This window comes from Coregonus clupeaformis, chromosome 11 (assembly GCF_020615455.1).
Source record: "Coregonus clupeaformis isolate EN_2021a chromosome 11, ASM2061545v1, whole genome shotgun sequence".
In the NCBI taxonomy this organism is placed as follows: Eukaryota; Metazoa; Chordata; class Actinopteri; order Salmoniformes; family Salmonidae; genus Coregonus; species Coregonus clupeaformis.
The window spans coordinates 39815733-39836611 of record NC_059202.1 but is presented as its reverse complement, the minus strand read 5'-3'; the positions used below and the strand labels follow the sequence as shown (position 1 = coordinate 39836611).

The 20879-nt window shown below is 44.5% G+C and overlaps 1 protein-coding gene across 2 annotated transcripts in view; it reads right to left on the bottom strand.

The window, feature by feature from the left end:
• Positions 1 to 8248: 8248 nt before the first annotated feature.
• The window catches only part of LOC121577384 (LHFPL tetraspan subfamily member 3 protein-like), a 72389-nt gene continuing 59758 nt past the window's right edge, over positions 8249 to 20879 (bottom strand). The window contains exons 3-4 of one of the 2 annotated variants that reach the window (XM_041891140.2): positions 9172 to 9199; positions 8249 to 8554 (exon numbers count right to left, since the gene is read on the bottom strand). In XM_041891140.2, the coding sequence (XP_041747074.1) occupies positions 9183 to 9199 (17 nt within the window). In that variant the 3' untranslated portion in view covers positions 8249 to 8554; positions 9172 to 9182. The remainder of the gene's footprint in view (positions 8555 to 9171; positions 9200 to 20879) is intronic. The other variant, XM_041891141.2, reaches the window with a different exon arrangement.

The window sequence follows — 20879 nt, the reverse complement described above, 5'->3', positions numbered from 1 at the left end:
CCCCCTCCCAGTTAGGGGGAGTGACGAGCTCTACAGCAGAGTCTCAGCACTCAATCGCTGGTTGAAAACTGTTTTCTGCCCCTCCCAAAAGATAGAATTTGTAGATAATTGGCCCTCTTTCTGGGACTCACCCACAAACAGGACCAAGCCTGACCTGCTGAGGAGTGACGGACTCCATCCTAGCTGGAGGGGTGCTCTCATCTTATCTACCAACATAGATAGGGCTCTAACTCCTCTAGCCCCACAGTGAAATAGGGTGCAGGCCAGGCAGCAGGCTGTTAGCCAACCTGCCAGCTTAGTGGAGTCTGCCAATAGCACAGTCAGTGTAGTCAGCTCAGCCATACCCATTGAGACTGTGTCTGTGCCTCGACCTAGGTTGGGCAAAACTAAACATGGCGGTGTTCGCCTTAGCAATCTTATTAGGATAAAGACCTCCTCCATTCCTGCCATTATTGAAAGAGATCGTGATACCTCACATCTCAAAATAGGGTTACTTAATGTTAGATCCCTCACTTCAAAGGCAGTCATAGTCAATGAACTAATCACTGATCATAATCTTGATGTGATTGGCCTGACTGAAACATGGCTTAAGCCTGATGAATTTGCTGTGTTAAATGAGGCCTCACCTCCTGGTTACACTAGTGACCATATTCCCGTGCATCCCGCAAAGGCGGAGGTGTTGCTAACATTTACGATAGCAAATTTCAATTTACAAAAAAAAATGGCGTTTTCGTCTTTTGAGCTTCTAGTCATGAAATCTATGCAGCCTACTCAATCACTTTTTATAGCTACTGTTTACAGGCCTCCTGGGCCATATACAGCGTTCCTCTCTGAGTTTCCTGAATTCCTATCAGACCTTGTAGTCATAGCAGATCATATTCTAATTTTTGGTGATTTTAATATTCACATGGAGAAGTCCACAGACCCACTCCAAAAGTCTTTCGGAGCCATCATCGACTCAGTGGGTTTTGTCCAACATGTCTCTGGACCTACTCACTGCCACAGTCATACTCTGGACCTAGTTTTGTCCCATGGAATAAATGTTGTAGATCTTAATGTTTTTCCACAAAATCCTGGACTATCGGACCACCATTTTATTACGTTTGCAATCGCAACAAATAATCTGCTCAGACCCCAACCAAGGAGCATCAAAAGTCGTGCTATAAATTCTCAGACAACACAAAAATTCCTTGATGCCCTTCCAGACTCCTTCTGCCTACCCAAGGACGTCAGAGGACAAAAATCAGTTAACCACTTAACTGAGGAACTCAATTTAACCTTGCGCAATACCCTAGATGCAGTTGCACCCCTAAAAACGAAAAACATTTGTCATAAGAAACTAGCTCCCTGGTATACAGAAAATACCCGAGCTTTGAAGCAAGCTTCCAGGAAATTGGAACGGAAATGGCGCCACACCAAACTGGAAGTCTTCCGACTAGCTTGGAAAGACAGTACCGTGCAGTACCGAAGAGCCCTCACTGCTGCTCGATCATCCTACTTTTCCAACTTAATCGAGGAAAATAAGAACAATCCAAAATTTCTTTTTGATACTGTTGCAAAGCTAACTAAAAAGCAGCATTCCCCAAGAGAGGATGGCTTTCACCGTAATAAATTCATGAACTTCTTTGAGGAAAAGATCATGACCATTAGAAAGCAAATTACGGACTCCTCTTTGAATCTGCGTATTCCTCCAGGGCTTAGCTGTCCTGGATCTGCACAGCTCTGCGAGGGCCTGGGATCGGGAGAGACACTTAAGTGTTTTAGTACTATATCTCTTGACACAATGATGAAAATAATCATGGCCTCTAAACCTTCAAGCTGCATACTGGATCCTATTCCTACTAAACTGCTGAAGGAGCTGCTTCCTGTGCTTGGCCCTCCTATGTTGAACATAATAAACAGCTCTCTATCCACCGGATGTGTACCAAACTCACTAAAAGTGGCAGTGATAAAGCCTCTCTTGAAAAAGCCAAACCTTGACCCGAAAAATATAAAAACTATCGGCCTATATCGAATCTTCCATTCCTCTCAAAAATTTTAGAAAAAGCTGTTGCGCAGCAACTCACTGCCTTTCTGAAGACAAACAATGTATACGAAATGCTTCAGTCTGGTTTTAGACCCCATCATAGCACTGAGACTGCACTTGTGAAGGTGGTAAATGACCTTTTAATGGCGTCAGACCGAGGCTCTGCATCTGTCCTCGTGCTACTAGACCTTAGTGCTGCCTTTGACACCATCGATCACCACATTCTTTTGGAGAGACTGGAAACCCAAATTGGTCTACACGGACAAGTTCTGGCCTGGTTTAGATCTTACCTGTCGGAAAGATATCAGTTTGTCTCTGTGAATGGTCTGTCCTCCGACAAATCAACTGTACATTTCGGTGTTCCTCAAGGTTCCGTTTTAGGACCACTATTGTTTTCACTATATATTTTACCTCTTGGGGATGTTATTCGAAAACATAATGTTAACTTTCACTGCTATGCGGATGACACACAGCTGTACATTTCAATGAAACATGGTGAAGCCCCAAAATTGCCCCTCGCTAGAAGCCTGTGTTTCAGACATAAGGAAGTGGATGGCTGAAAACTTTCTACTTTTAAACTCGGACAAAACAGAGATGCTTGTTCTAGGTCCCAAGAAACAAAGAGATCTTCTGTTAAATCTGACAATTCATCTTGATGGTTGTAAAGTCGTCTCAAATAAAACTGTGAAGGACCTCGGCGTTACTCTTGACCCTGATCTCTCTTTTGACGAACATATCAAGACTGTTTCAAGGACAGCTTTTTTCCATCTACGTAACATTGCAAAAATCAGAAATTTTCTGTCCAAAAATGATGCAGAAAAATTAATCCATGCATTTGTTACTTCTAGGTTAGATTACTGCAATGCTCTACTTTCCGGCTACCCGGACAAAGCACTAAATAAACTTCAGTTAGTGCTAAATACGGCTGCTAGAATCCTGACTAGAACCAAGAAATTTGATCATATTACTCCAGTGCTAGCTTCCCTACACTGGCTTCCTGTTAAGGCAAGGGCTGATTTCAAGGTTTTACTGTTAACCTATAAAAGCGTTACATGGGCTTGCTCCTACCTATCTTTCCGAGTTGGTCCTGCCGTATATACCAATACGTACGCTACGGTCACAAGACGAGGCCTCCTAATTGTCCCTAGAATTTCTAAGCAAACAGCGGGAGGCAGGGCTTTCTCCTATAGATCTCCATTTTTATGGAACAGTCTGCCTACCCATGTGAGAGACGCAGACTCGGTCTCAACCTTTAAGTCTTTACTGAAGACTTATCTCTTCAGTAGGTCATATGATTGAGTGTAGTCTGGCCCAGGAGTGTGAAGGTGAACGGAAAGGCTCTGGAGCAACGAACAGCCCTTGCTGTCTTTGCCAGGCCGGTTCCCCTCTCTCCACTGGGGTTCTCTGCCTCTAACCCTGTTACAGGGGCTGAGTCACTGGCTTGCTGGTGCTCTTTCATGCCGTCCCTGGGAGGGGTGCGTCACTTGAGTGGGTTGAGTTACTGACGTGATCTTCCTGTCTGGGTTGGCGCCCCCCTTGGTTTGTGCTGTGGTGGAGACCTCTGTGGGCTATACTCGGCCTTGTCTCGGGATTGTAAGTTGGTGGTTGAGGATATCCCTCTAGTGGTGCGGGGGCTGTGCTTTGGCAGAGTGGGTGGGGTTATATCCTTCCTGTTTGGCCCTGTCCGGGGTTTCTTCGGATGGGGCCACAGTGTCTCCGGACCGCTCCTGTCTCAGCCTCCAGTATTTATGCTGCAGTAGTTTATGTGTCGGGGGGCTGGGGTTAGTTGGTTATACCTGGAGTACTTCTCCTGTCTTATCCAGTGTCCTGTGTGAATTTAAGTATGCTCTCTCTAATTCTCTCGTTCTCTCTTCTCTCTGAGAACCTGAGCCCTAGGACCATACGTCAGGACTACCGGGCATGCTGACACCTTGCTGTCCCCAGTCCGCCTGGCCTTGCTGCTATTCCAGTTTCAACTGTTCTGCCTGCGGTTACGAAACCCCTACCTGTCCCAGACCTGCTGTTTTCAACTCTTAATGATCGGCTATGAAAAGCCAACTGAGAGACCTGAGCCCTAGGACCATACGTCGGGACTACCGGCCGTGGTGACTCCTTGCTGTCCCCAGTCCGCCTGGCCTTGCTGCTATTCCAGTTTCAACTGTTCTGCCTGCGGTTATGGAACCCCTACCTGTCCCAGACCTGCTGTTTTCAACTCTTAATGATCGGCTATGAAAAGCCAACTGAGATTTATTCCTGATTATTATTTGACCATGCTTGTCACTTATGAACATTTTTGAACATCTTGGTATGGTTCTGTTATAATCTCCACCCGGCACAGCCAGAAGAGGACTGGCCACCCCTCATAGCCTGGTTCCTCTCTAGGTTTCTTCCTAGGTTTTGGCCTTTCTAGGGAGTTTTTCCTAGCCACCGTGCTTCTACACCTGCATTACTAGCTGTTTGGGGTTTTAGGCTGGGTTTCTGTACAGCACTTCGAGATATTAGCTGATGTACGAAGGGCTATATAAAATAAAATTGATTGATTGATTGATCAGTAATGCAGTACCCACAACAGCTATGCAAATCCAAGAAAAAACACTGGGCAAACACACCATTGTTCTACAGTGAAAACCTTTATTAATAATATTCATATATTCTTTATAATAACTTTATTTATTCCATTGCAGTTACCCTTCTCTTCCATGTATTTGCTTAATGTTTGGTGTCTGTATGATATTAATATTTACATTGGTGGTGCATATATACATACAGGCGAGGCTGGGACAGGCCTTTCGTTCCTACAGTATTAACATTATTAGCTCACACCTCTTCCTTCTCATATTCATTCTCTTTCTCCTCCCCCTCTTTTTGCTCTTCCTCCTCTCAGCTCATGATGGAGGTGACTTAAATAACTTCATCAGGCCTTATAGATTAATCAGTCAATTATTACATATGACCCTCTCCACAATGAATATACCCTGTATGTCCCCATAATGAATTATGAACACATACTGAAAAAGAAACATGAGAGAGAGAGAAAGCGAGAGATCAAGAGAGAGGGAAATAAATAAATATGTACATGACTACATAGTATAAGACTAATTCTGAGATGAGGCTGGTGTGTTGGTACATTAAAAAGGTGCATTTAACAAACACATGCTCATACTCACATACTGAAAAAACATGAGAGACAGAGAGATAGAGAGAGCTGGTGGGTTGGTACAATAAAACGGTTAATTTAACAAACACACACAGACACTGAAAAAACATGAGAGAGAGATAGAAAGAGAGAGAGCTGGAAAGGGGGAGAGAGAGAGGGAGAGTGCAACAGAGAGAGAATGAGATGGAGAAAGAGCAAGAGAGAGAGAAAGAGCAAGAACGATAGAGAAAGAGAGCGAGGAAGCGAGAGATCAAGAGAGATGTACAGGACTACATAGTATAAGACTCATAATGAGACGAGGCTGGTGTGTTGGTACAATAAAAAGGTGCATTTAAAAAACACACGTTATGTTCTTCTATCCTCGTGGGGACCTAAAATTGATTTCCATTTAAAACCCTATTTTCCCTAACCCAAAACCTAACTCCTAACCACTAACACTAATTCTAACCCTAATTGTAAACCTAAACCTAAACCTAACCCCTAAGCTTAAAATAGTCTTTGTTCTCATGGGGACATGGGAAATGTCCCCCGAGGGAGAATTTTCCTTATTTTACTATCGTGGAGATGTTTGGGGATTTTAGAACCAACCCCCCTACATGCACACACACTCCTACACACACACATTCACCCAACAGCTACAAGATATGGAGCAGACATACAGTCATATACCTCCCCCATCACAGTGAATAAGAATATACCATACCACAAACTACAAAATATTGAGATTCTCCTCAAACGCAAGTACTGTGCAAAACGAGCTGCGCTGGGCATCGACTACGTACGCTTGAAATGGAGTAGCAAACTGAATTCCTACAATAGTGCTTCTTTGATATTTTAGTATTTATACATGTTTCAGCCCCAACTTTGTAAAACTAGAATTATTTTCAGTGAATATCTATATACAGTAACCGTAGCCACTCACGTTAGACAACAGTACTCTAGTAAAGAGGGGTATTGAGGAATATTAGGAGAATGAGGATAGGTTTTGTTTGTAAGAGTTCACACATTATGTTGAGATATCATAAAGTTACACCCAGTAAATCATGAGAATAGGTGATTTCCTTCTTTTCACAACTAAAACATAAACACATATTCAGGAGATGGCATGGCATGGTACACTAATATACAATAGCTACTGTTGCTCAGCGTGTTAGCGTATGGATTTATTACAAGGTTAAAATCGAAGGATATGTATTCACGTGTGACTTTACATGAGTATGTGTGTGTGTGTGTATTTGCTCACTCACGTGCATTTATGTACGTGTGTACCGTACTACCGTGTTTGTGTATTTGTATCAGTACAATACTTCAACCCAGTACAACCCATCCATATTCTTGCAGATAATCCATACGTCTTCAGTTGGTCAGTCAAAGTCTCCTGTGTTGGTCTTGGTTGATTATCGGTTGTGTAAGGGTTGTCTGTCTCTGCTGGGGTTCTAGGGGCTCAGTGATAAGGGAGTAGTGTGGAGTAGAGATGCTCTATAGGGCTAGGACTGTGATCAGGGCAGACACCAAAGACATACAGTACCAGTCAAAGGTTTGGACACACCTACTCATTCAAGGGTTTTTCTTTATTTTTACTATTTTCTACATTGTAGAATAATAATGAAGACATCAAAACTACATTTACATTTAAGTAATTTAGCAGACGCTCTTATCCAGAGCGACTTACAAATGGGTGCATTCAACTTAGGATAGCACCATGGTTTTGTAGTAGATGCGAGCTTCAACTGGAAATAACACTTATGGAATCATGTAGTAACCAAAAAAGTGTTAAACAAATCTAAATATATTTTATATTTGAGATTCTTCAAATAGCCACCCTTTGCCTTGATGACAGCTTTGCACACTCTTGACATTCTTTGAACCAGCTTCATGAGGTAGTCACATGGCATGCATTTCAATTAACAGGTGTGCCTTCTTAAAAGTTAATTTGTGGAATTTCTTTCCTTCTTAATGCGTTTGAGCCAATCAGTTGTGTTGTAACAAGGTAGGGGGGGGGTATACAGAAGATAGCCCTATTTGGTAAAAGACCAAGTCCATATTATGGCAAGAACAGCTCAAATAAGCAAAGACAAACGACAGTCCATCATTACTTTAAGACATGAAGGTCAGTCAATCCGGAAAATGTCAAGAACTTTGAAAGTTTCTTCAAGTGCAGTCACAAAAACCATCAAGCGCTATGATGAAACTGGCTCTCATGAGGACCGCCACAGGAATGGAAGACCCAGAGTTACCTCTGCTGCAGAGGATAAGTTCATTAGAGTTACCAGCCTCAGAAATTGCAGTCCAAATAAATGCTTCACAGAGTTCAAGTAACAGACACATCTCAACATCAACTGTTCAGAGGGGACTGTGTGAATCAGGCCTTCATGGTCGAATTGCTGCAAAGAAACCACTACTGAAGGACACCAATAAGAAGAAGAGACCTGCTTGGGCAAAGAAACACGAGCAATGGACATCCGACCGGTGGAAATGTGTCCTTTGGTCTGGAGTCCAAATTTGAGATTTTTGGTTTCAACCGCTGTGTCTTTGTGAGATGCGGTGTGGGTGAACGGATGATCTCTGCATGTGTATTTCCCACCGTAAAGCATGGAGGAGGAGGTGTTATGGTGTGGGGGTGCTTTGCTGGTGACACTGTCCAGTCCAGACTGTGAGTGAGGAGGTGCCTAAGGTCGCCCCGGAACTGCGACCCTCTCCTGTAACAGTGATGGAGTGCTGCATCAGATGACCTGGCCTCCACAATCCCCCAACCTCAACCCAATTGAGATGGTTTGGGATGAGTCGGACGGCAGAGGGAAGGAAAATCAGCCAACAAGTGCTCAGCATATATGGGAACTCCTTCAAGACTGTTGGAAAAGCATTCCTTATGAAGCTGGTTGAGAGAATGCCAAGAGTGTGCAAAGCTGTCATCAATGCAAAGGGTGGCTATTTGAAGAATATATTTTGATTTGTTGAACACTTTTTTTGTTTACTACATGATTCCATATGTGTTATTTCATAGTTTTGATGTCTTCACTATTATTCTACAATGTCAAAAATTGTAAAATAAAGAAAAACCCTTGAGTAGGTGCGTCCAAACTTTTGACTGGTAGTGAATGTACATATCATTGGCAGATACAGTATATATTATAAACTAGAGAGTGAGGGGTAGAATATTACAGTGTGAACGTGCAAGTGTGAATGGATTGGAGGCTTCTAGTTCCATAGCTATCCATTTCTCCTCCTCTTCCCTCCGTCATCCCCCACTCTCTCTTTCTCCTTTCCTTTCTCTCACTCTCTCCTCGCTCTCTCCCACAGCCATGGTGTGCTGTCCTCTTCTGGGGGTGATGGGTAAAAAGCTGGAGAGTGATGAACGGTGAACACACACACTAGGAGAGAGAGGGGGAAAAGGGGACATGGTTATGGTGTGACCAATCAGATTGTTTATGCACTGACATTTCAATTTATGACCCATTTCCTCTGTAGTCCCATAATAGCACAGTGAGGACACATATTACATTTCCATGCCAATCAAGCCAGTTGGAATCATATTACATTAAATAGGACATGATAGTTTAAGCAAAGAGGCCCCCACTGCTAATTGAAATCATAGATACATTTTTTGGAGCCAAAATGTAGTTTGTCAATGGGGGCTCCTGAGTGGCGCAGTGGTCTAAGGCACTGCATCGCAGTGCTAACTGTGCCACTAGAGATCCTGGTTCGAATCCAGGCTCTGTCGCCGCCGGCCGCGACCGGGAGACTCATGGGCGGCGCACAATTGGCCCAGCGTCGTCCAGGGTAGGGGAGGGAATGGCCGGCAGGGATGTAGCTCAGTTGATAGAGAATGGCGTTTGCAACGCCAGGGTTGTGGGTTCGATTCCCACGGGGGGCCAGTATATACAAAAAATATGTATTCACTAACTGTAAGTCGCTCTGGATAAGAGCGTCTGCTAAATGACTAAAATGTAAAAAATGGGGCAGTTTCCCTGTATTTTGCATGACTTACCTATGGATGTTTTAGGCATTCCCAGCTTCTGTGCGAGAAGAGAAGGTGACAAGTAGAGAGACAGTGGGGGAGAGAGAAAAATAGAGATTGTTTTAGCAAAAATACACAGATAGCTGGTGTGTGTAGTATCTATAACAATCAGCAGCGTGTGTCACATGAGTGCAGTATGCGTTTCAATGAGACTGCAATGAACTTCAATGAGACTGCAATGAACCTCTCTCTCTCTCACTCACTCAGTCACTCTCTCACTCACTCACTCGGTTGTTTGGTTCCATTAAAACCTACACACTGATCCCATTCCCCAATGGTGTTGTTTGCGTAGGGATAGGGTCCTACCAATAACTATTTTCATCTGAAGAACCCTTTTTGGAAGAAAGCCTTATTTGACGATTATTTGGGAGGCAAGAAGGGTTCTACGTAGAACCCTTCTGAATAAGCTTTTTTATTGTAAATGTTTTTCTATTAAATAGTGCCTGAGCATTAGTGGTTACCTCAGTGTTTAAACTTTAACATTATGAGTGAGTAATCTGATAAATTTAAAATGATAGGAAGATGTGAGAATTTTTAAAACTGTACTTATATGGGAATATTTGTGCATGTATCTGGTATTCCCTTAATCATTTTACATATACAGTACTTACAGTGCATTCAGAAAGTATTCAGATCCCTTGACTTTTTCCACATTTTGTTATGTTACAGCCTTATTCTAAAATTGATGAAATCTACACACAACACCCCATAATGATGAAGCAAAAGCAGGTTTTTAGACATTTTTGCTAATGTATAAAAAATTAAAAACTGAAATATCACATTTATATAAGTATCCCGACCCTTTACTCAGTGCTTTGTTGAAGCACCTTTGGCAGGGATTACAGCCTCGAGTCTTCTTGGGTATGATGCTACAAGCTTGGCACACCTGTATTTGGGGAGTTTCTCCCATTCTTCTCTGCAGTTCCTCTCAAGCTCTGTCAGATTGGATGGGGAGCATCGCTGCACAGCTATTTTCAAGTCTCTCCAGAGATGTTCGATAGGGTTCAAGTCCGGGCTCTGGCTGGGCCACTCAAGGTCATTCAGAGACTTGTCCCGAAGCCACTCCTGCGTTGTCTTGGCTGTGTGCTTAGGGTCGTTGTCCTGTTGGAAGGTGAACCTTCGCCCCAGTCTGAGGTCCTGAGCACTTTGGAGGAGGTTTTCAACAAGGATCTCTCTGTACTTTGCTCCGTTTATCTTTCCCTCGATCCTGACTAGTCTCCCAGTCCCTGCCGCTGAAAAACATCCCCACAGCATGATGCTGCCACCACCAAGCTTCACCCTAGGGATGGTGCCAGGTTTCCTCCAGACGTGACAATTGGTCATCAGACCAGAGAATCTTGTTTCTCATGGTCTGAGAGTCCTTTAGGTGCCTTTTGGCAAACTCCAAGCAGGCTGTCATGCGCCTTTTACTGAGGAGTGAGTGAGAGTGAGTGATTGAGTGAGAGCGAGGGAGAGAGAGAGAAAGAGAGAGAAAAGTTAATTGCAGAAGTCTCATAGAAACGCATGCTTATTCAAACTGTCAACTTGATTGTTGATCATTGCTAGACAGCCATTTTCAAGTCTTGCCATAGATTTTCAGGGCAATTTATGTAAAAACTGTAACTAGGCCACTCAGGAACATTCAATGTGGTCCTGGTAAGCAACTCCAGTGTAGACTTGGCCTTATTGTCCTGCTGAATTTTTCTCCCAGTGTCTGTTGGAAAGCAGACTGAACCTAGTTTTCCTCTAGGATTATCCTAAAAAAAACTCCCTAGTCCTTGCTGATGACAAGCAAACCCATAACATGATGTAGCCACCACCATGCTTGAAAATATGAGCAGTGGTAATCAGTGATGTGTTGTGTTGGATATGCCCTAAACATAATGCTTTGTATTCAGGACAAAAAGTTCATTTCTTTGCCACATTTTTTGCAGTAGTACTTAAAGCTGCAATATGTAACTCTTTGTATGTTTTTAAATGTTCAAAAGCTCCAATAAGTCACTAGTGGTCTTCCAAAGTGATGCAACAGTGACAATAGTGCGCCCCTGGCCTGCCTGAGAACCGCTGTATTCACTGGTATTCATTTTCCCAGTCGGGTCGGATTTTCCCACTAGATTTTGTGGCGTGCAAAATGAGTGACGTGTTTTCTCAGTAATGTTATTAGCTAGCTATTATAGCTAGGAGTCAGAAGGGCAAAGGATTGAATGCATGCCAAAGCCAATGTTTTACATGAATGCAGAGCTATGATAGTCAAAAGTACACTTTTACAATCAATACACATCTTTATAGCCATAGCTCTTGAGAATCAAGACAAGGGGCCATCCCAGTAATATTATTAGCTAGCTAGCTAGTATAGGAGTCAGAGGAAGGCAAAGGATTTGCCAAAGCCAAGGTTATTTTCCATGCCGCGCTATGATAGTCAAAAATGTTTATATAAGTGTGATAACTAATGTAGTAAAGATATCGTCATATATCTTTTAGCATGTAAATCTTGGTGGGGAATTTTTTTTAAAAATTCAGATGCATGCCAGCAAAGCCACTGCACTACACATCACAACACTAAACAATACATTAATTGCACTACAAATGGTGCCCACAAACTGTTAGGGCCTACATAAAGCTGTCCCAACAGCAGTCCAACAGCAGTCCCAACACCTTACCACTGCTACACCTGGCTGTCAGCGGAGCCTTGTCTGGCAGTGAAACAGTTCATTCAGCCTCATTTAGTGCCTTTAAAAAAGATATAGCTGATATGGCTGACTTGACCTCTTAATGATCGGACCCTTTTTTTCAATTTTCGCCTAAAATGACATACCCAAATCTAACTGCCTGTAGCTCAGGACCTTAAGCAAGGATATGCATATTCTTGATATCATTTGAAAGGAAACACTTTGAAGTTTGTGGAAATGTGAAATTAATGTAGGAGAATATAACACATTAGATCTGGTAAAAGATAATACAAACAAAAAAACATGTGTTTTCTATTTTTTATTTTTTTCATCATCTTTGAAATGCAAGAGAAAGGCCAGACAGTGATGTAGGATTCTAGATGTAATTTAGATGTTGTCCACCAGATGGCATCAGTGGGTGTGCAAAGTTTCAAACTGATCCAGTGAAGAATTACATCACTACACAATATTTTGTATCAAGTCTGCCAGGAGTTTTGCCAAATTGGTTTTCTAGTACATAACTATAGAGAACATACAAACATTGTATGGTAATACAACATTTTAGTTTGCACACTCCCAGGAATGTCAGAAATGAAGGATCGTTAGCTCCGCTACAGAAAAGACACTAACCTTCACACATCTAGATGGCCGGGCGGGTTGGGTGTGGAGTCAGAGGTCAAACTGTAGAACCCAGCTCTTACATTTGAATATAAAAATAGATTTTTCAAACAAAACTACACTATATTTTATCTCTGGGACCCACAGGATGACAAATCAGAGCAAGATTACTGAACGTAAGTACATTATTTACCTTCAGAGGTGAATGTATCAAACCAGTTGCCTTGATAAAAGCATGGTATTTGTTCACTGTAATAGCTACTGTAAATTGGACACTGCAGTTAGATTAACAATAATGTAAGCTTTCTGCCCATATAAGACATGTCCATTTCCCAGAAAGTTAGCTGTGGTTTACAACACCATTCTAGTCACATATCGCATATTGAGCAACAACCGTCCCGTATAAGGGACACCGATCCCATAGAGGTTAAACAAATGTGGTTTCTACTGACAATTGAGATGTACAAACTATGGCATAAGGGGACGAGGAGCGAATAAGAGACAATCCACAATTTCGTTTAAGACATTAAAGAGCGAGCTAGGATGGAACTAGTCAATATACAGTGGGGAGAACAAGTATTTGATACACTACCGATTTTGCAGGTTTTCCTACTTACAAAGCATGTAGAGGTCTGTAATTTTTATCATAGGTACAAAAATCCAGAAAATCACATTGTATGATTTTTAAGTAATTAATTTGCATTTTATTGCATGACATAAGTATTTGATCACCTACCAACCAGTAAGAATTCCGGCTCTCACAGACCTGTTAGTTTTTCTTTAAGAAGCCCTCCTGTTCTCCACTCATTACCTGTATTAACTGCACCTGTTTGAACTCATTACCTGTATAAAAGACACCTGTCCACACACTCAATCAAACAGACGCCAACCTCTCCACAACGGCCAAGACCAGAGAGCTGTGTAAGGACATCAGGGATAAAATTGTAGACCTGCACAAGGCTGGGATGGGCTACAGGACAATAGGCAAGCAGCTTGGTGAGAAGGCAACAACTGTTGGCGCAATTATTAGAAAATGGAAGAAGTTCAAGATGACGGTCAATCACCCTCGGTCTGGGGCTCCATGCAAGATCTCACCTCGTGGGGCATAAATGATCATGAGGAAGGTGAGGGATCAGCCCAGAACTACACGGCAGGACCTGGTCAATGACCTGAAGAGAGCTGGAACCACAGTCTCAAAGAAAACCATTAGTAACACATTACGCCGTCATGGATTAAAATCCTGTAGCGCACGCAAGGTCCCCCTGCTCAAGCCAGCGCATGTCCAGGCCCGTCTGAAGTTTGCCAATGACCATCTGGATGATCCAGAGGAGGAATGGGAGAAGGTCATGTGGTCTGATGAGACAAAAATAGAGCTTTTTGGTCTAAACTCCACTCGCCGTGTTTGGAGGAAGAAGAAGGATGAGTACAACCCCAAGAACACCATCCCAACCGTGAAGCATGGAGGTGGAAACATCATTCTTTGGGGATGCTTTTCTGCAAAGGGGACAGGACGACTGCACCGTATTGAGGGGAGGATGGATGGGGCCATGTATTGCGAGATCTTGGCCAACAACCTCCTTCTCCTAGTAAGAGCATTGAAGATGGGTCGTGGCTGGGTCTTCCAGCATGACAACGACCCGAAACACACAGCCAGGGCAACTAAGGAGTGGCTTCGTAAGAAGCATCTCAAGGTCCTGGAGTGGCCTAGCCAGTCTCCAGACCTGAACCCAATAGAAAATCTTTGGAGGGAGCTGAAAGTCCGTATTGCCCAGCGACAGCCCCGAAACCTGAAGGATCTGGAGAAGGTCTGTATGGAGGAGTGGGCCAAAATCCCTGCTGCAGTGTGTGCAAACCTTGTCAAGACCTACAGGAAACGTATGATCTCTGTAATTGCAAACAAAGGTTTCTGTACCAAATATTAAGTTCTGCTTTTCTGATGTATCAAATACTTATGTCATGCAATAAAATGCAAATTAATTACTTAAAAATCATACAATGTGATTTTCTGGATTTTTGTTTTAGATTCCGTCTCTCACAGTTGAAGTGTACCTATGATAACAATTACAGACCTCTACATGCTTTGTAAGTAGGAAAACCTGCAAAATCAGCAGTGTATCAAATACTTGTTCTCCCCACTGTAACTATTTGTTCAGCACTTTTGAAATGTACAGCAACAGAATTCAGAACAAGGGCCGTTCTTACAGTATTCTCCCTGTACCCCAAGTCAGAACTGTAGGATAAATCAAGGGGGCATATAAGCAGACAATGAAAGCTCTTACAATATTCGATGATGACATTTCTCTAAAACAGGCTATAGGCTACATGTGCTCCACCAAGTCAGAACAGTAGGCTAAGTTATGAGGGGAAAAGGGACCAAATTATTAGGGTGAGCACATGGGCTACCAATAGCTTACTACACAACATACACTTAGTATTACTTTCTTAGCTACATTATACAGTAAAAGTCGGAAGTTTACATACACCTTAGCCAAATACATTTAAACTCAGTTTTTCACAATTCCTGACATTTAATCCTAGTAAAAATTCCCTTTATTTTAAGAATGTGAAATGTCAGAATAATAGTAGGGAGAATGATTTATTTCAGCTTTTGTTTATTTCATCACATTCCCAGTGGGTCAGAAGTTTACATACACTCAATTAGTATTTGGTAGCATTGCCTTTAAATTGTTTAACTTCGGTCAAACGTTTCGGGTAGCCTTCCACAAGCTTCCCACAATAAGTTGGGTGAACTTTGGCCCATTCCTCCTGACAGTGCTGGTGTAACTGAGTCAGGTTTGTAGGCCTCCTTGCTTGCACACACTTTTTCAGTTCTGCCCACAACTTTTCTATAGGATTGAGGTCAGGGCTTTGTGATGGCCACTCCAATACCTTGACTTTGTTGTCCTTAAGCCATTTTGCCGCAACTTTGGAAGTATGCTTGGGGTCATTGTCCATTTGGAAGACACATTTGCGACCAAGCTTTACCTTCCTGACTGATGTCTTGAGACTTTGCTTCAATATATCCACATAATTTTCCTTCCTCATGATGCCATCTATTTTGTGAAGTGCACCAGTCCCTCCTGTAACAAAGCACCCCCACAGTGTGATGCTACCACCCCTGTGCTTCACGGTTGGGATGGTGTTCTTCGGCTTGCAAGCAACCCCCCTTTTCCTCCAAACATAGCGATGGTCATTATGGGCAAACAGTTCTATTTATGTTTCATCAGACCAGAGGACATTTCTCTAAAAAGTACGATCTTTGACCCCATGTGCAGGTGCAAACCATAGTCTGGTTTTTTTATGGCAGTTTTGGAGCAGTGGCTTTTTGCTGAGCGGCCTTTCAGGTTATGTCGATATAGGACTCGTTTTACTGTGGATATAGATGATTTTGTACCTGTTTCCTCCAGCATCTTCACAAGGTCCTTTGCTGTTGTTCTGGGATTGATTTGCACTTTTCGCACCAAAGTACATTCATCTCTAGGAGACAGAACGCGTCTCCTTCCTGAGCGGTATGACGGCTGCGTGATCCCAAGGTGTTTATACTTGCATACTATTGTTTGTACAGATGAACGTGGAACCTTCACGCGTTTGAAAATTGCTCCCAAGGATGAACCAGACTTGTGGAGGTCTACAATATTTTTTCTGAGGTCTTGGCTTATTTCTTTTGGTTCTCTCATGATGTCAAGCAAAGAGGCACTGAGTTTGAAGGTAGGCCTTGAAATACATCCACAGGTACACCTCCAATTTACTTAAATGATTTCGATTAGCCTATCAGAAGCTTCTAAAGCCATGACATCATTTTCTGAAAATTTCCAAGCTGTTTAAAGGCACAGTCAATTTAGCGTATGCAAACTTCTGACCCACTGGAATTGTGATACAGTGAATTATAAGTGAAATAATCTGTCTGTAAACAATTGTTGGAAAAATTACTTGTGTCATGCACAAAGTAGATGTCCTAACCGACTTGCCAAAACTATAGTTTGTTAACAAGAAATGTGTGGAGTGGTTGAAATACCAGTTTTAATGACTCCAACCTAAGTGTATGTAAACTTCCGACTTCAACTGTACATACATCCCTGGCATATTACATTATTTATGCAGCAATATACAATACATTTTTGGACTCAACTTGTTGTGCTGTGCTCACTTGAACAGGAAGGTGGCACGGCGGTCCTTCGTGGGGCAGATTTTGTCATCAAACTTTGTCATCAAAGTCTGGCATTCTCTGGATTTATGATGCTTTCAAGACAACTGGGAACTCTGAAAAAAACAACGTCGAATCATGATGTCAGTGATCTTCAGGTCGGAGCTCTAGAGAGAGGCCCGAGTTCCAACTTGGAATTCCGAGTTGGATGACCATTCAAAACGTATTTACCCAGTCAGAACTAGTTTCTTTCGAGTTCCCAGTTGTTTTGAACTCACTGAAGTCAGAGTTCCCAGTTCTGAGTTTCCAGTTGTTTTGAATGTGGCAGAAGTCATGCTGGATTGACAGCATGGCCAATGTTGAATGTTTATCCTTTTAAGGTTGGAAAAGAGACACTTAATCTCAGACTTGGATCACACACCCACTCCACTGAATAGCAGGCTAGTGATTGCTTTGCAATGCTTGCAGTGTTACGGTTCGGCACTGTTGGTCCGGTTCCCGCTTGTTTCCCTTTTCCTTTTTCCCCTGTGTGTGTGTGTTGTCTGTGTCTGTCTCCCCCTGCTGTGCAGCCCAGTCAGAGGATCTAGGTCAGGGGGCGTGGCCATTCTCTCTCATGCTCCGTTACTTCCAGCTGCGGCTCATTGTCATCAATCAACCAGCAGTTATCTACCCGGGCTGGACACCTCTCCAGCGCCAGTTCGTTCCTACACTACCTGTGGTAACTTGGCCCCGTACAGCAATCTCAGTCTAGTTGTTACTATCTCAGCATTATAGTTGTTTCTGCCACGTTTTGTAACCTGTCTCTCCTTCGACCAGATCCCGTCTGTTCCTGCTGCCTGCCTACCTGCCATTCCCACGCCGCAACCTGCTCATCTGTTGTCTGATATCCTCGTCATCCAGCTCTCCGGACTACTGGCTCTCCCCCCACTCAGCTCCTACCCCGGTCTGAAGCTATTCCACCCTGAACTGTTTCTCTCTGCCAATTCACGCTGAATAAACGACATCCTAATTCACCCTCTGTTGTCCGTGTGTCCGTCTCTGCACCTGAGTCCCCCACCAAGCCTAATAGAACGAACTGGCCAAACATGGACTCAGCAGAGATGCCACATGAAACAACGGGTGATGGCGTACAACGCGCCCTCCATTCACAGGGAATGTTATTGGGACAACACGACCAACTCATCCGGACTCTTGTGGATAACAACCAGCAGTTGTTGGATCAAGTATCTCATCTCACCTCTCAGGTAGCTAACCTGGTAACACTCACTACCCTTCCTCCCTCTGCTTCTCCTCCGCCTGTTCCTCCTACAGTGGCTCCAGGCTCGGCTTCCGCTCCTGCCCTTCGGGAACCCCCTACAACCTCACCCGAACCTTTCACCGGGGACCTGAACAAATGCCGTGGTTTCCTGCTTCAGTGCCGCTTGGGTGTTCCAACAGAAGCCCCTGTCTTTCTCCACGGAATCCTCAAAGGTACATTACGCACTGGGGTTAATGAGGGGCAAAGCTTTGATTTGGGCAGAAGCGGCTTGTTCTACTCAGCAGATTGCCAGCCTGTCGTTTGACGATTTTTTCCTCTCAATTGAAAGTTGTGTTTGATCACCCGGACCATGCCGGGACCGCCACAAAGAGACTATTGAAGCTACGACAGGGCACGGGTAGCGTGGCTGAATACGCCATTGATTTTTGGACCTTGGCAGCCGATTCCAAGTGGAATGACGAAGCTCTTCAGGGAGCGCTTTGTTAACGGTCTAAGTGACACGATTAAGAATGAACTAGCTGTTCGTGATGAGCCTGCTAACCTTCATGTTCTCGTTTCCCTTGCTACACGAATAGACAACAGGCTACGGGAGAGGAGACAGGAGAGGGGCGGTCGGGTCCACACCGCAGGCGGCCCCCTCGCTTTCTGCAGCCCGAGCTACACCACCACTCGGACACCGCCCACACACCGCAGCGGATCCCTCCACGGAACTAGACGAGCCCATGCAGCTGGGCCGTGCTCGTCTGTCCCCTGCCGAAAAGGAACGGCGCATGCGGGCTGGTGAGTGCATGTACTGTGGGGACCGCACTCATTTCCTGGTTAACTGTCCGGTTCGCCCAAAAGACCAAGCTCGCAGGTAAAAGTGGGCATACTTGCGAGTGCTACACCTGACTCAATGCCCACAGCACCCCGTCTAGTTATCCCAGCTACAGTCCAGTTCAGGAATCTATCTCTCCCACTAGCTGCTCTCATCGACTCTGGTGCTGAGGATAGTTTCCTTGACGTTAACCTGGTCACTCAGGCTGAGATCCCTGTTAAGCCCCTGCCTAAGCCTATAACAGTAACCGCTATTGACGGCCATCAGTTTGCCAACATCACCCATCAAACTGTCCCCGTTTCTCTCATGCTGTCCGGCAATCACAAAGAAACCATCCAGTTTAAAGTAGTCTCCTCCTCGGCCTCCCCCTTATCCTCGGTTTCCCTTGGCTTAGCATTCACAACCCCCCATATTGACTGGCAAAACCACAAAATACACAGTTGGAGCACTCACTGCCATTCTGTTTGCCTTGGGTCGGCTATTCCGCCCTCGGTAGGTTCCCCTGCTTCCCCTGTCAAAACCCCAGACCTCTCTTCAGTCCCTGAGGAGTACCTGGACCTGGCCGAGGTATTCAGTAAGTCCAAGGCACTTTCATTACCACCTCATAGGCCATACGATTGCGCTATTGAGTTACTGCCTGGAGCCCCTTTGCCGTCCAGTCGGCTTTTCAATCTGTCCCGGTCCTGAGAGAGAAGCTATGGAAACCTACATAGGCGACTCCCTAGCCTCTGGCATCATTCGTCCCTCATCTTCCGCTGTTGGTGCTGGGTTCTTTTTTGTAGAGAAGAAGGACAAAACATTACGCCCCTGCATTGACTACAGAGGACTTAATAACATCACAGTCAGAAATACGTACCCCCTGCCTCTCATCAACTCAGCATTTGAACCCCTTCATGGTGCCACCGTGTTTACCAAACTCGACCTACGTAACGCTTACCACCTCGTTAGGATCAGGCCGGAGACGAATGGAAGACTGGGTTCAATACCCCTCTCGGACACTTTGAATACCTAGTCATGCCATTCGGTCTCACTAACGCCCCAGCAGTGTTTCAGGCCATGGTTAACGATGTGTTGAGGGATTTTCTACACCGTTTTGTGTTTGTCTATTTGGATGACATTCTAATATTCTCTAAGTCACAGGATGAACACGTCTCCCACGTCCGTCTGGTTCTCCAACGCCTCATGGAAAATAAACTGTATGTGAAAGCAGAAAAATGTGAGTTCCACCGGCAGTCCGTCCCCTTTTTGGGCTTTATTATCGAGCGGGGACAAGTGTCACCAGACCCTGACAAGATCAGAGCGGTTGTGGAGTGGCCCACACCCACGTCTCGGAAGCAGCTACAACGCTTCCTGGGCTTCGCCAACTTCTACCGCCGCTTCATCAGGGGTTTCAGCCGAGTGGTTGCCCCCTGACCAAGCTCACCTCCCCTAAGGTGCCATTCCTGTGGACGCCTGAGGCCGAGTCAGCTGTGAGTACATTGAAGGAACTGTTCACCACCTCACCTGTTCTTATTCATCCAGACACTAGTTTGCAGTTTATTGTGGAAGTGGACGCCTCTGATTCGGGGTGGGGGGCAGTCCTGTCACAACGTTCCCCACGGACCAGAAGCTCCATCCTGTGGCCTTTTTCTCCAGGAGATTGACCCCTGCTGAGAAGAACTACGACGTGGGTAACCGGGAGTTGCTTGCTGTCAAGTTGGCGTTGGAGGAGTGGAGGCACTGGCTAGACGGAGCAGAGCAACCCTTCATAGTCTGGACAGACCACAAGAACCTGGCTTACATCCAGTCATCCAAGAGGCTGAACTCCCGTCAGGCCAGATGGGCTCTGTTCTTCAGCAGGTTCAAGTTTATTTTAACATATCGTCCTGGCACACGTAATGTCAAGCCTGATGCTCTCTCTCGCCAGTTTACAGACAATGAAGACTTCAGCAATCCTGAACCTGTTCTGCCCGCTTCCTGTTTGGTGGCGGCTGTTCACTGGGAAATCGAGTCCCTCGTCCGATCGGCACAAGAGTTGGAACCTGACCGCCGATGGCCCCCCGACCTTCTCTATGTTCCCGCAGCCGTGCGGCCGCAAGTGCTCAACTGGATCCACACCTCACGATTCTCCTGCCACCCTGGTATGAACCGTACACTGTCGCTACTTAAGAGGCACTTTTGGTGGCCATCCGCCGAGGCTGACGTCCGGGAGTA